The 15,832-nt window shown below is 48.1% G+C and overlaps 1 protein-coding gene across 19 annotated transcripts in view; it reads left to right on the plus strand.

Annotated features, from left to right (window-relative positions):
• The window catches only part of CELF2 (CUGBP Elav-like family member 2), a 672,363-nt gene that overhangs the window by 450,778 nt on the left and 205,753 nt on the right, over positions 1–15,832 (plus strand). For all 19 annotated transcript variants that reach the window (XM_061638323.1, XM_061638322.1, XM_061638327.1 and 16 more), the window contains one exon: positions 6,747–6,943. In XM_061638323.1, the coding sequence (XP_061494307.1) occupies positions 6,747–6,943 (197 nt within the window). The remainder of the gene's footprint in view (positions 1–6,746; positions 6,944–15,832) is intronic.

The following is a 15,832-nucleotide window of genomic DNA, read 5'->3' on the forward strand; positions in this document are numbered from 1 at the left end:
TCCCTTCCCTTCCCAGTACATATCCCACCCTTCCTCCCAGTACATATCCCACCCTTCCTCCCAGTACATATCCCACCCTTCCTCCCAGTACATATCCCACCCCCCTATCCTCCAGTACATATCCACCCTTCCTCCCAGTACATATCCCACCCTTCCTCCCAGTACATATCCCACCCTTCCTCCCAGTACATATCCCACCCTTCCTCCCAGTACATATCCCACCCTTCCTCCCAGTACATATCCCACCCTTCCTCCCAGTACATATCCCACCCTTCCTCCCAGTACATATCCCACCCTTCCTCCCAGTACATATCCCACCCTTCCTCCCAGTACATATCCCACCCTTCCTCCCAGTACATATCCCACCCTTCCTCCCAGTACATATCCCACCCTTCCTCCCAGTACATATCCCACCCTTCCTCCCAGTACATATCCCACCCTTCCTCCCAGTACATATCCCACCCTTCCTCCAGTACATATCCCACCCTTCCTCCCAGTACATATCCCACCCTTCCTCCCAGTACATATCCCACCCTTCCTCCAGTACATATCCCACCCTTCCTCCCAGTACATATCCCACCCTTCCTCCCAGTACATATCCACCCTTCCTCCCAGTACATATCCCACCCTTCCTCCCAGTACATATCCCACCCTTCCTCCCAGTACATATCCCACCCTTCCTCCCAGTACATATCCCACCCTTCCTCCCAGTACATATCCCACCCTTCCTCCCAGTACATATCCCACCCTTCCTCCCAGTACATATCCCACCCTTCCTCCCAGTACATATCCCACCCTTCCTCCCAGTACATATCCCACCCTTCCTCCCAGTACATATCCCACCCTTCCTCCCAGTACATATCCCACCCTTCCTCCCAGTACATATCCCACCCTTCCTCCCAGTACATATCCCACCCTTCCTCCCAGTACATATCCCACCCTTCCTCCCAGTACATATCCCACCCTTCCTCCCAGTACATATCCCACCCTTCCTCCCAGTACATATCCCACCCTTCCTCCCAGTACATATCCCACCCTTCCTCCCAGTACATATCCCACCCTTCCTCCCAGTACATATCCCACCCTTCCTCCCAGTACATATCCCACCCTTCCTCCCAGTACATATCCCACCCTTCCTCCCAGTACATATCCCACCCTTCCTCCCAGTACATATCCCACCCTTCCTCCCAGTACATATCCCACCCTTCCTCCCAGTACATATCCCACCCTTCCTCCCAGTACATATCCCACCCTTCCTCCCAGTACATATCCCACCCTTCCTCCCAGTACATATCCCACCCTTCCTCCCAGTACATATCCCACCCTTCCTCCCAGTACATATCCCACCCTTCCTCCCAGTACATATCCCACCCTTCCTCCCAGTACATATCCCACCCTTCCTCCCAGTACATATCCCACCCTTCCTCCCAGTACATATCCCACCCTTCCTCCCAGTACATATCCCACCCTTCCTCCCAGTACATATCCCACCCTTCCTCCCAGTACATATCCCACCCTTCCTCCCAGTACATATCCCACCCTTCCTCCCAGTACATATCCCACCCTTCCTCCCAGTACATATCCCACCCTTCCTCCCAGTACATATCCACCCTTCCTCCCAGTACATATCCCACCCTTCCTCCCAGTACATATCCCACCCTTCCTCCAGTACATATCCCACCCTTCCTCCCAGTACATATCCCACCCTTCCTCCCAGTACATATCCCACCCTTCCTCCCAGTACATATCCCACCCTTCCTCCAGTACATATCCCACCCTTCCTCCCAGTACATATCCCACCCTTCCTCCCAGTACATATCCCACCCTTCCTCCCAGTACATATCCCACCCTTCCTCCCAGTACATATCCCACCCTTCCTCCCAGTACATATCCCACCCTTCTCCAGTACATATCCCACCCTTCCTCCCAGTACATATCCACCCTTCCTCCCAGTACATATCCCACCCTTCCTCCCAGTACATATCCCACCCTTCCTCCCAGTACATATCCCACCCTTCCTCCCAGTACATATCCCACCCTTCCTCCCAGTACATATCCCACCCTTCCTCCCAGTACATATCCCACCCTTCCTCCCAGTACATATCCCACCCTTCCTCCCCAGTACATATCCCACCCTTCCTCCCAGTACATATCCCACCCTTCCTCCCAGTACATATCCCACCCGTCCTCCCAGTACATATCCCACCCTTCCTCCCAGTACATATCCCACCCTTCCTCCCAGTACATATCCCACCCTTCCTCCCAGTACATATCCCACCCTTCCTCCCAGTACATATCCCACCCTTCCTCCCAGTACATATCCCACCCTTCCTCCCAGTACATATCCCACCCTTCCTCCCAGTACATATCCCACCCTTCCTCCCAGTACATATCCCACCCTTCCTCCCAGTACATATCCCACCCTTCCTCCCAGTACATATCCCACCCTTCCTCCCAGTACATATCCCACCCCTTCCTCCCAGTACATATCCCACCCTTCCTCCCAGTACATATCCCACCCTTCCTCCCAGTACATATCCCACCCGTCCTCCCAGTACATATCCCACCCTTCCTCCCAGTACATATCCCACCCTTCCTCCCAGTACATATCCCACCCGTCCTCCCAGTACATATCCCACCCTTCCTCCCAGTACATATCCCACCCTTCCTCCCAGTACATATCCCACCCTTCCTCCCAGTACATATCCCACCCTTCCTCCCAGTACATATCCCACCCTTCCTCCCAGTACATATCCCACCCGTCCTCCCAGTACATATCCCACCCGTCCTCCCAGTACATATCCCACCCTTCCTCCCAGTACATATCCCACCCTTCCTCCCAGTACATATCCCACCCGTCCTCCCAGTACATATCCCACCCTTCCTCCCAGTACATATCCCACCCTTCCTCCCAGTACATATCCCACCCTTCCTCCCAGTACATATCCCACCCGTCCTCCCAGTACATATCCCACCCTTCCTCCCAGTACATATCCCACCCTTCCTCCCAGTACATATCCCACCCTTCCTCCCAGTACATATCCCACCCGTCCTCCCAGTACATATCCCACCCTTCCTCCCAGTACATATCCCACCCTTCCTCCCAGTACATATCCCACCCTTCCTCCCAGTACATAGCCCACCCGTCCTCCCAGTACATAGCCCACCCTTCCTCCCAGTACATAGCCCACCCGTCCTCCCAGTACATATCCCACCCGTCCTCCAGTACATATCCCACCCTTCCTCCCAGTACATATCCCACCCTTCCTCCCAGTACATATCCCACCCGTCCTCCCAGTACATATCCCACCCTTCCTCCCAGTACATATCCCACCCGTCCTCCCAGTACATATCCCACCCTTCCTCCCAGTACATATCCCACCCTTCCTCCCAGTACATATCCCACCCTTCCTCCCAGTACATATCCCACCCTTCCTCCCAGTACATATCCCACCCTTCCTCCCAGTACATATCCCACCCTTCCTCCCAGTACATATCCCACCCTTCCTCCCAGTACATATCCCACCCTTCCTCCCAGTACATATCCCACCCTTCCTCCCAGTACATATCCCACCCTTCCTCCCAGTACATATCCCACCCTTCCTCCCAGTACATATCCCACCCTTCCTCCCAGTACATATCCCACCCTTCCTCCCAGTACATATCCCACCCTTCCTCCCAGTACATATCCCACCCTTCCTCCCAGTACATATCCCACCCTTCCTCCCAGTACATATCCCACCCTTCCTCCCAGTACATATCCCACCCTTCCTCCCAGTACATATCCCACCCTTCCTCCCAGTACATATCCCACCCTTCCTCCCAGTACATATCCCACCCTTCCTCCCAGTACATATCCCACCCTTCCTCCCAGTACATATCCCACCCTTCCTCCCAGTACATATCCCACCCTTCCTCCCAGTACATAGCCCACCCTTCCTCCCAGTACATAGCCCACCCGTCCTCCCAGTACATATCCCACCCGTCCTCCCAGTACATAGCCCACCCGTCCTCCCAGTACATATCCCACCCTTCCTCCCAGTACATATCCCACCCTTCCTCCCAGTACATATCCCACCCTTCCTCCCAGTACATATCCCACCCTTCCTCCCAGTACATATCCCACCCTTCCTCCCAGTACATATCCCACCCTTCCTCCCAGTACATATCCCACCCTTCCTCCCAGTACATATCCCACCCTTCCTCCCAGTACATATCCCACCCTTCCTCCCAGTACATAGCCCACCCTTCCTCCCAGTACATAGCCCACCCGTCCTCCCAGTACATATCCCACCCGTCCTCCCAGTACATATCCCACCCTTCCTCCCAGTACATATCCCACCCTTCCTCCCAGTACATATCCCACCCTTCCTCCCAGTACATATCCCACCCTTCCTCCCAGTACATAGCCCACCCTTCCTCCCAGTACATAGCCCACCCGTCCTCCCAGTACATATCCCACCCGTCCTCCCAGTACATATCCCACCCGTCCTCCCATGCGCGCGCACATATGCTCTGCGTTGTGTTTAGAGGTTTTCATGGGGATTTATTGCTGCTCCCCTAATTGTTATTGCTGATTTTATAATGTTTTATATCATTCTGAGCTACTGTGGGTAGGTTATGTCCCTAAAGGCTAGTAGAACTAATTTTATAAATAAATGAAATAGCATAACACACAATCCACCAGGAAGTTCTCCTGCATCAGTATCACTGTAATGAATGGGGAGCTTCTCTTGTCCCATTTCCATTCATCACACCGGGGCTTGCCCGAGGAAACTCTCCAGTGACCTGTGCCTCAAGGGTCAGACTCCTTCTCTGCCAGCCTAAACGGTGCCCAAAATCTTCTTACTTCGTCTGTTTCATCTGGGGAAGGGCTGTAGTTTAGTAGTAGAGCATCTCTTTTTTGCAGAAGGCCCCAAGGTGTATGGCTGAGAAAGACTCCTGTCTGAAACCCTGGAGAACCACTGCCAATCAGTGTAGACAATACTGAGTTAGATGGACCGACAGTCTAACTCAGTGTAAGACAGCTTTCTCTGTTCCTATGCTTAATGGTAAAAATGGGAAGGCCTCTTTTTATTATTTGTACTTTATTTTGTTGTTATGTGCCTTCAAGTCGATCATGACTCACGCGACCCTATGAATCAGTGACCTCCAAGAGCATCTGTCGTGAACCATCCTGTTTAGGTCTGTGGCTTCCTTTATGGAATCAATCCGTCTCTTGTTTGGTCTTCCTCTTTTTCTATTCCTGTTTTTCCCAGCATTATTGCCTTTTCTAGTGAAGCATGTCTTCTCATGATGTGTCTAAAGTATGATACCCTCAGTTTCATCATTTTAGCTTCTCGTGAAGTTCCAATAATGTTGATGTGTTCCATTTCTTGCTTGACAATTTCTAACTTTCTCTGGTTCATACTTATCACATTCCATGTTCCTATTGTGTGCGTCATACAACTCCGGACTCTTGGCCACCACAAGCAAGTTTACAAACCTTTTAAGTTTGTCAAATAAACTTTATAAAAGAAATGGCACATAAGAAGACTCTGCTCGATTAGGCCAAAGGCCCATCTAGTCTAGCCTCCTGTTCTTGCAGTGGCCAACTAGATGCCCTAATGCAGGGGTGGGTGACCTTTGGCCCTCCAGATGTTGCTGAACTACATCTCCCATCAGCCAGCATGGCCAATGGCCAGGGATGATGGGAACTGTAGCTCAGCAACATCTGGAGGACCAAAGGGTAGCCATACCTGCCCTAAAGGGAAGTCTGCAAGCAGAACTTGAGTGCAACAGCACTCTCACTGTCTGCTGTTCCCAGCAATTGGTATTCAAAGGCATACTGCCTCCGACAGGGGAGGCAGAATGTAGTCCTTGTCAGCTGCTAAACTGAAATAAAGCATGTTTCCTTCTGCCTTTCTTTTTTTAAGCATCGGAAAGGAAACCTATTAGCAACTTATTCATCATGAAGCAAGGTGAAGCAGACTGCTTCGGGTAGAAGAGTTTAGGGAGGCAGGTGAAGGCTGAAACTGGTATCTGAGTAATGCAATGAGACTATTTGTTAAGTTCTAACCATAAACAGCTGGTGGAGGAGGGGCACAACTGGATTCCACTTTGGGCAGTAAAATGTCTTCGGCCTGCACTGTATCCACAGCAAGGAAGCTGAATGGTTGGAGCATTTCCCCCCTTTTTTTGTGCAACAATCTGACACATGCAGGGATAAATTCAATTCAGGCCTTTTTGCCTGACTCATCAAATGTCTTTTCAAGTGCCTCAGTTCGCTTTTCATGTGACTTTTGAATATTTCAGAATCTGGACTCACTTACACCGGGGCTGGGGAAGTAACAGTGCCCAAAGAGCCCTCATTGGGGGGAAGTGGGTCCATGTCCTGGTGCTCCGTTTTGCAAAGAGCGGAGCAATTGTACAGTAGCCCCCGTACTCTTCTTAAAATGGCTTTTTCTTTTGACATCTACAAGCGCTGTTTTGTGACGTGAGCGTGCCACCCTCTTTGTACGTGATGGATTCAAACGGCAGCATGCCAAGGACGGCAGTCGGAGAATAACATAATGACCATTTTCACTGTTGTTTGTTCACGGTATTAACATGATACTTGTTGTTGACGGTGGCTCTTAATTAGTTCAGTTTAGTTGTGCTCTTTTCCCCTCTCTATTGCCTGTTGCTTTTTATTTCTTTTCTGCTTAAAAATGACATTATTATTTTTTAACTGACTCCTTTCCTTCTCTCTCTCTCTTGTTCTCTAGTAACGGCACAGCTAACAAGATGAATGGAGCTTTGGATCACTCAGATCAACCAGACCCCGATGCCATTAAGATGTTTGTCGGACAGATCCCCCGTTCATGGTCAGAAAAGGAGCTAAAAGAACTGTTTGAGCCTTACGGAGCTGTCTACCAGATCAACGTTCTCCGAGATCGGAGTCAGAACCCTCCCCAAAGCAAAGGTATGGAAATATCCACACAGTAGGGTGAGAGTGGAGGGGGTTTGCTTTTGTTACTGTAGTTGCTTTGTCGGCCCTTCTCCAACCAAAACTCCATTGCATCTCTTCGATGTTTCTAAGGGTAGTTGTGTCAAGGGAGGGAGGGTAGCATTTAGGTGCTTGCTCCCGTAGGGAAGCATCTGACAGATTTTTGCGAGAAAAGATAATACACTTTTGAATGTAATCTGCAGTTTTGAGATTTCTGCAGTGTGTTAAGGGGGTGGGGAGTGAAGGGATGGGCCCAGGATTGTGCCAAGCATCCCAATAAAAAGATGATGCTTCTTTCAGAAACCACAGAGATGTTCTGTAGAAACCCCGATGAAGACTTAACACATTTATAATGGGACAAGTGAGATCTGCAACAAAATGTTGCCGTGTGGAGGGCTGCAATGTGCAGGATTCAGGCCACTTTTTTCCATTTCCTCTCTCCCTTCCCCGCTCCTACAATTTTATATTCTCACCCACTCACCCGTGCTTGAGTCAGCCAGCCAGCAAGCATTCCATAACCATTGAGCTCATTCACTTCTTATTGAGCAGTCTGGGATGCTTCTTATTACATTTTTATCTTTCTAAACTCTGGGGAGTTCCCAAAACCTGCTGATATCTTTTCTTGTGTATGGCTACTCATGTGAGGGGGGGGGAGAAATGCAATCCAATCTGCATTTAAAGGTAAACCTACCTGATTTGCACTTTCTGAAACAACACGCGGACAGAAACTCAGTCATCTTCCAAAATGTGCACTTCTTTGAATTTTGCAATCAGTTCACTGGCCAAGTAATGTGTACAAAAATGCATGTAGCAAGGGAAAGCCTGCATTTAAATGCATCTGTTAGTGAAAAAAAATGCACAAATGCCTTACATCAGGCAAAATTGCATACAAAAATATGTTTATTCGGAGAAACTCATACTAAAATGCTGGTGACTTTTCCTGAGGCCTTTTTTTAAAAATACAGACTGGTTTGGAAATATAGTGAACTGAATTTAAGATTGGAAGACGAGAAACTGAGAGAAACAGAAACTGACAGGTTCACTCAATCCTGTACTTATGTCTGATATGGGAAGGAGTCTGGTCTTCAGGTGATAGGTGGCTAGATGCCTCAGCAACAAGGATATATTCCCTCACCGCCATTCAGCGTGAAGGCTTTTTTTGCCCTCAGTAATGTCACCACAAAGCCATGATTGGCTTCATGGTACAGTGACATCATCACGTGGTCTCTGATTATGTGAGATCTTTTTGTTTACCCACAAACAGTTAGTGCAGCCCTAGTGAGGATGCCATTACAAGAAGATTTCCAAAGTCCACTGGTTCCTATTGTGCAGCTTTCTCCTGTATCGTATTGTGCCTGTCTCCTGGGCACATTGATGATACTGAGAAGAACTTCCATTGCTGCTTATCTTTACCGGCATCCCCCAAACTCTTGAGTCTAGGTAGGAGAGTAAGAGAGCTAAATGGGTGGAATTTGGTTCCTGAGGGAAAGGGGGGGAGGAAACGGCAAGCAAGTTTCTAGCCTCCAAGGCTGTGTAGAAATATTGGAAAATGTGTGTTAGAGGTTCAGAAGCCAAATGAGACCTCAAGCAAAAGGTCCAGAGCCCAGTGGCAAGTGGGACATGGCTCCACCAATCTCTGACTGCCCCCAGCCAGTTTCACCAGCCTGGCTTCTCACTTAGATCCAGACCAGGGGTTGGCACTGCCTGTGTCAGGTTCCTCCTCCTCTTTAGTCTCGGTGTTGCCCTGCTACAACTTAGCAGGGAGAGGATGGGGTCAAAACTAAAATTTGTTGGCTCTGCCTGCCATTGGCACTGGCGCCACCTACTGTTGGGCTCCCTGCCTCCCGCCCCACCAGTTCCAGTGGGCACCAGCCGCCACTGCTGTGCCTTGTAGGTTCCTAGACCAGCCTTTCCCAACTAGTGGGCCACCAGATGTTGTTGCACCACAACTCCCATCAGCCTCAGCCAGCATTGCCAATGGTCAGGAAAGATTGGAATTGTGGTCCAACAACATCTGGTGGCCCACTAGTTGGGAAAGGCTGTCCTAGACCTTTTTGCCTGCACATAAACACTTCACATGATTCAAAGTTTATCTGTGGAATTCAGTGCCACAGGATGCCGTGGGGATCACTAGCATATACAGGAGTGCCAAAGTATTAGATACATTCAGGGAGGCTAGGTCTGCCAGTGGCTGCTAAAAATGGGGAAAGGCCATAGATCATGGGTAGAGCATTTACTTTGCATGCAGAAGTACCCACGTTCAGTCCCCAGCATCTCCAGGTAGGGCTGGGAATGGCCTCATCTGAAACCCTGGAGAGCCGCTGCCTGTTAGTGTAGACAGTACTGAACTAGATGGATCAATGGCCGGGCTCACTAGAAGGTAGCTTTCTATGTTCCTAAGGGTGTGTGGCACAACTTCTTTCATTTCAGTAGCACTCAACTCTATATGGTGTGGCCACCAAGTGTCAAAGTGTAGTGGGTGGACATCAGATTCTCAGCAGGATATTTTGGAAGCGTCAAAGCCAGTGGCTATCTAAGTCCCAGTCCACATGGTTTTCCAAGTGGTACAGATGAGGTCAGTCCACACTGGAATTCATAAGATTGTAGCTTTAGGGGAAGGGCCATACCTCAGGGGTAGAGCATCTGCCTCGCATGCAGAAGGCCCCAGGTTCAATCCCCGGCATCTCCAAGTAGAGCTAGGAGAGATCCCTACCTGAAACCTTGGACAGCTGCTGCCAGTCAGTGTAATGAATATTGAGCTAAGTAGACCAATGATCTGACTGTACAAGGCAGCTTCCTATGTTCCTAAGTACTGGATTCTTCCAGCCTTTCTACACAAATGCATGCTCACCACTTGATAAGCCACAGGTGAATGCGGGAATGGGCTCAGTTTAAAAGCATTATTTGTGAGCTGATACAAATGTTCTCTCTGCACTGTACCGCCTTTGATCTGGCATTCACACATGCAGTCATCACAAGATGAAGAAGAAGTATGTGTGACTCCTCTTCTGGTGTTCAAAGCCTCATGTGATTAGAATTGCATGAGGGGAACAGTGCAATAGAGCCACAACAGTGGAGTTGCAGTTGCTAACATCACTTTCTCCATTGCACTCCCATCAGTGATGTCGTCCATGCTTTTGGGAGGAGGTCAGGCCTTAAATGAGGACCGTCCTGCATGTGAGCAGTCTTCCCAAACAGTTTTGAGCCATTCACGATCAAGGATCTAAATAATACAGGAAGCCTACATGCATAGATTAGGCTCTTCAGACCTCCCCAACTTCCAACGCATGAAGGGCGGCGGGGACAGGGGTGTGACCAAGATGGGGCCAGCAAATATGGCTCCACTATTCCTCTCTTAATTATAACTGTGTGAGGCTTGATGGGTATAAGGAGGCAGTGATTTCTGTTAGTCACAATCAGTACTGTTTCCATTCCTCTACAGTTCAGCTTCAGCTAAAACCTACATTATTCATCTTGCTGTCTGCTATGGCCAAAACTTGAAAGGTTGTCACACAGAGGGCCAGGATCTCTTCTCAATCATCCCAGAATGCAGGACACGAAATAATATCTTAGCTGTCTCTGTTACATCTTTTTAAAAAATAAAAAATAAAACATGAAGCTTATAGTTGTTTCCTGGCCAATTCTCTAATAAAATTTCCAGAACAAAACTAGAGAAGGGTAACGTCTAGTCCTGCATGTGTACACAAAGTATCCGTGAAGGCATCATGCCTAATGACGGCTTGTGCTAACCACTGATTATGGTTTGAACATACAACAAGCAAAATCTCTTTTAGAGTGGCTTGTCTGCCTTTGTTTGCATCCTCTCAGCAGTGCATGGCTTCATAATGTTAAGCATTTGTTCATAATACAGCAACCGATGGAGGCAGGCAGTGGTTGTAACTATAGTTTGCCAATGGAGACAACTTATTGAATACAAGGTAGATCAAAATGTGGTTTGCAAACCCTCTTCAAAACAGAGGTTCTGGTTTGCCAGCCAATCACAAACTTTGGCTTGTCAGTCCAGGCATCGTGCCAATCCATAGTTTGTAGTAACCACAGTTTATAGGTTAAGCCATGGTTTGAGTTTCCAAAAGTACAAAAGTACTTCCAAAAGTATCTCCTCTTGTTTTCTGTTTGCTCAGCACTTCTGCTTCCATGGCACAATAGCCTCTGGATGCAGCCCAATGACTATAACTGGTTTGTCAGTTCAGGCATCCCGCCAAACTGTAGATAGTACAAAACATGGCTTGCAAACTCACATCAAACCATGCCATAATAAAATGTAAGGTGTTATAAGGGTTTGTTGTTTTTTCCTGTGACAAACTAGCCCAGGTACCTTCCTGGAAATCAAACTATGCTTTTTGATTCTCATTTGCTGACCCCTTGCAAACCACTGTTTGTCAGTGACAATGTTGTGCCAACCCACAGTGAAGCTTCTTTAACCATGATTTACAGTGACGTCTGTCTGGACATGTTAAAGAGCTTTTGGTGGGGGGCCCTGCAATTGCGCAGTGGGCAGAGTAGCACACATCCTAATTGGCATCCTTACCTTCAAGCCTCTTCCCAGCGCCAGTGTTTCAGAACGTTTGATTATTTTTGTTGGGTGGGAAGGATCCACTCCACTTGGCTATGCATGGCCAGAAGCTTCTCCTGACCGGGGCAACGAGAGGATCTCTTGGAGCTGTTTTTGAGGCTGCTGTCTGAGTTTCTTACAGTCGTCAAAAGCAACTGACGGCTCCTGCTTTCTCCTCTGCTGTCATTACCAACTGCCTTCTCTACCCTCTAACTAAAAATGTCCTACTTCACTTGTTTTTCTGACTTTTCTGTGCTGCTGCCAATTTTGTGTGGCAGGAGCTGAAAGTGGATGCAAAGAGCAGCACTTTCCTAAGCACTTATCCTTCAGCTCTCTGGAAATTGAGCTGGGGAGAAAATCCTCAGTTTTGCAGCCCTAACTTCTGTAATTGGGGCGAGTTTCCCGTTTCATTGACTGTTGTTTGGGGAGGGGGGTTGGTTTTTTCCTTCAAAAATGTCAATTTCCCCCATAAAAATGGGGGGGATTAATTTGGAACTACAACAGTTTGCATTATTGTGCCACTTGTGTGTGTATAGACATACGCTGTTTTGCAGGATTTCGATTTTAGTGTCTGTTTCTTTGCTCTGATTTAGAATGAGTTGAGAGTTTTATTCATGATCTCATAACTAAATTATCAGAGACTGCAAATTTCACCTATGAGATTCACTGCCTGCAGATGTGGTGAGGACCATTGTCTTAGATGGCTTTAAAAGAATTCATGGAGGATAAGGCTATCAATGGCTACTAGTCCCTGCTATATACCAAAGGTAGGAGGAACCTATGGTCCTCCAGACGTTGTTGGACTCCAATTCCCATAAGCCCCTGCCACCATGGTCAATACTGGAGTTAAGATGTTTTGCAACATTCAGAAATGGAAGGGTGTTTTGGAATAACAAGCAAATTCCATCTCATCTCCAGACTGGCTCTTTCATAATTGTTGAAGTACAATATCGATTGTAGACTTATTAAAATGAAATGCACATATTTGCACAAAAGAGAATGTGCAAAACAAACCGAGACCTGTCTAATGAAGGATTTTTTTTCTTACTGCCCTTGTCCTTCACTCATTCTTACTTAGCCACATCCCCTGAACTTGCCTGTATGTATAGAGAAAAGGGAATAGACAAGATGGTACTCTGTTGTTGTTTTTTTGCTGAATCACCTTTTCTTGGCATTGAATCATTTCAATCTCTTCATGCTAGAATGTTTCTGTTTGTAGTTCTTTGGAGCTAATAAGCATCACCTCTTTTAGGCCTAAGGGAGCTGAAGGCTCTGAGAAGCCGCCACCTTTACATAGTGCATAGTTCAGAGTGCATGGTTAAAGCATGGAATTTACTCCCACGAGATGTGGCAATGGCCACCAACATGGATGATTTCAAAAGACAAATTCATGGCCGATAAGGCTCTTGGTGGGTACAAGCCGTGATGGCTATCTTCTCCCTCCACTGTCGTAGGCAATATGCCAGTTACTGGGAATCGTGTTGGGAGAGCCCTGTAGAACTCAGGTCCTGATTGAAGATGTATCTGGTTGACTGCTGTAAGAATACGATGCTGGACTAGATGGGCCCGTTTTAGGATCCCCCAGCATCCCACCCTGCTCACTTTGATCTGTGGCTGAAGATCCACTGATGGTGACACACGCCCCTGCGGTGAAGCATGCTGTGGTTCAAGGATGTCCTTTCAGCATTGTGCCACCACTTCTCTGGGATTCTCTTCCCCTGGAAGTTCTGTTTTCCACACTTGCTGCAGACTTTGGTTTTCTCCCAAATTAGTCTGCTTTATTTCTGTGGCTTTTCATCCCTCTGCTGGCGTGCAGCTTCACCAGATTACCCTGAAGGGAATGCAACCCTTGACCGGAAAAAGGTTCCTCATCCCCAGGCTGCACTGACTGGCAGTGGCTGTGCAGGGTTTCCACGGGACCTTCTGCATGCAACGCATCTGCTCTGCCATAAGAACATAAGAACATAAGAAGAGCCTGCTGGATCAGGCCAGTGGCCCATCTAGTCCAGCATCCTGTTCTCACAGTGGCAACCAGGTGCCTGGGGGAAGCCCGCAAGCAGGACCCGAGTGCAAGAACACTCTCCCCTCCTGAGGTTTCCGGCAACTGGTTTTCAGAAGCATGCTGCCTCTGACTAGGGTGGCAGAGCACAGCCATCATGGCTAGTAGCCATTGATAGCCCTGTCCTCCATGAATTTGTCTAATCTTCTTTTAAAGCCATCCAAGCTGGTGGCCATTACTGCATCTTGTGGGAGCAAATTCCATAGTTTAACTATGCACTGAGTAAAGAAGTACTTCCTTTTGTCTGTCCTGAATCTTCCAACATTCAGCTTCTTTGAATGTCCTCGAGTTCTAGTATTATGAGAGAGGGAGAAGAACTTTTCTCTATCCACTTTCTCAAGGCCATGCATAATTTTATACACTTCTATCATGTCTCCTCTGACGCGCCTTTTCTCTGAACTAAAAAGCCCCACATGCTGCAACCTTTCCTCATAAGGGAGTTGCTCCATCCCCTTGATCATTCTGGTTGCCCTCTTCTGAACCTTTTCCAACTCTGTAATATCCTTTTTGAGATGAGGCGACCAGAACTGTACACAGTATTCCAAATGCGGCCGCACCATAGATTTATACAACGGCATTATGATATCGGCTGTTTTATTTTCAATACCTTTCCTAATTATTGCTAGCATGGAATTTGCCTTTTTCACAGCTGCCGCACACTGGGTCGACATTTTCATCGTGCTGTCCACTACAACCCCGAGGTCTCTCTCCTGGTCGGTCACCGCCAGTTCAGACCCCATGAGCATATATGTGAAATTCAGATTTTTTGCTCCAATATGCATAATTTTACACTTGTTTATATTGAATTACATTTGCCATTTTTCCGCCCATTCACTCAGTTTGGAGAGATCTTTTTGGAGCTCTTCGCAATCCCTTTTTGTTTTAACAACCCTGAACAATTTAGTGTCATCAGCAAACTTGGCCACTTCACTGCTCACTCCTAATTCTAGGTCATTAATGAACAAGTTGAAAAGTACAGGTCCCAATACCAATCCTTGAGGGACTCCACTTTCTACAGCCCTCCATTGGGAGAACTGTCCGTTGATTCCTACTCTCTGCTTTCTGCTTCTTAACCAATTCCTTATCCACAAGAGGACCTCTCCTCTTATTCCATGACTGCTAAGCTTCCTCAGAAGTCTTTGGTGAGGTACCTTGTCAAACGCTTTTTAAAAGTCTAAGTACACTATTGTCATGGCCCCGTCAGAGGACTCCTCAGATGAGGACGACTCGGGAGTAACAGCAGCAGACCCAGGAGCAGCAAACCCAGAAGGAGACATGGAGGAGACTCCTGAGAATCCAGCTCCTTCTCCCCCTCAGCTGCAGAGCACCCCAGATACAGCGGAGGCCCTGCAGCCAGACGCAGACAGTGAACAGGATACTCCCCCCTCACCTGCAGAACGTAGACAGCAGAAGGTCAGGCAGAAGAGAGGCAGGCCTGTCCCCTTAAGGCCAAAACGCTGAGGGCTCACACCTGCTGTCAAACCTGCTCCTTATAAGGCACACCTTGGCTTCAGCTTGTTGCTGACTGCAATGTCAGATGTGGCTTCGTGTATACCTATTTTCCCTGCAGCATCTCTTGGACTGACCCCTTGGCAATTGATCCTGGACCTCTACTGACCTCGCTTCTGGACTTCTGACTTGGCAAGTAAGCTTCAGACCGGCCTGGCCTTTATCAGGTTCCCTCCTCGTTGGCCTGGCAGATTTACAACCAGACTGCCGGCTGAGGACTTCCCTTCCCAGCTAACGACCCAGGAATTTCCAGCCCCCACCGGCACTGCTGACTCAGTGCAGAGCTGACAACTATGTCCACTGGATCACCTCTATCTATATTCTTTGACACTCTCAAAGAATTCTAATAGGTTACTGAGACAGGACTTTCCCTTGCAGAAGCCATGCTGGCTCTGCTTCAGCAAGGCTTGTTCTTCTATGTGCTTAGTTAATCTAGCTTTAATAATACTTTCTACCAGTTTTCCAGGGACAGAAGTTAAGCTAACTGGCCTGTAATTTCCGGGATCCCCTCTGGATCCCTTTTTGAAGATTGGCGTTACATTTGCCACTTTCCAGTCCTCAGGCATGGAGGAGGACCCGAGGGACAAGTTACATATTTTAGTTAGCAGATCAGCAATTTCATATCTCAGTTCTTTGAGAACTCTCGGGTGGATGCCATCCGGGCCCGGTGATTTGTCAGTTTTTATATTGTCCATTAAGCCTAGAACTTCCTCTCTCGTTATCA

Source organism: Rhineura floridana, chromosome 8 (assembly GCF_030035675.1).
Source record: "Rhineura floridana isolate rRhiFlo1 chromosome 8, rRhiFlo1.hap2, whole genome shotgun sequence".
In the NCBI taxonomy this organism is placed as follows: domain Eukaryota; kingdom Metazoa; phylum Chordata; class Lepidosauria; order Squamata; family Rhineuridae; genus Rhineura; species Rhineura floridana.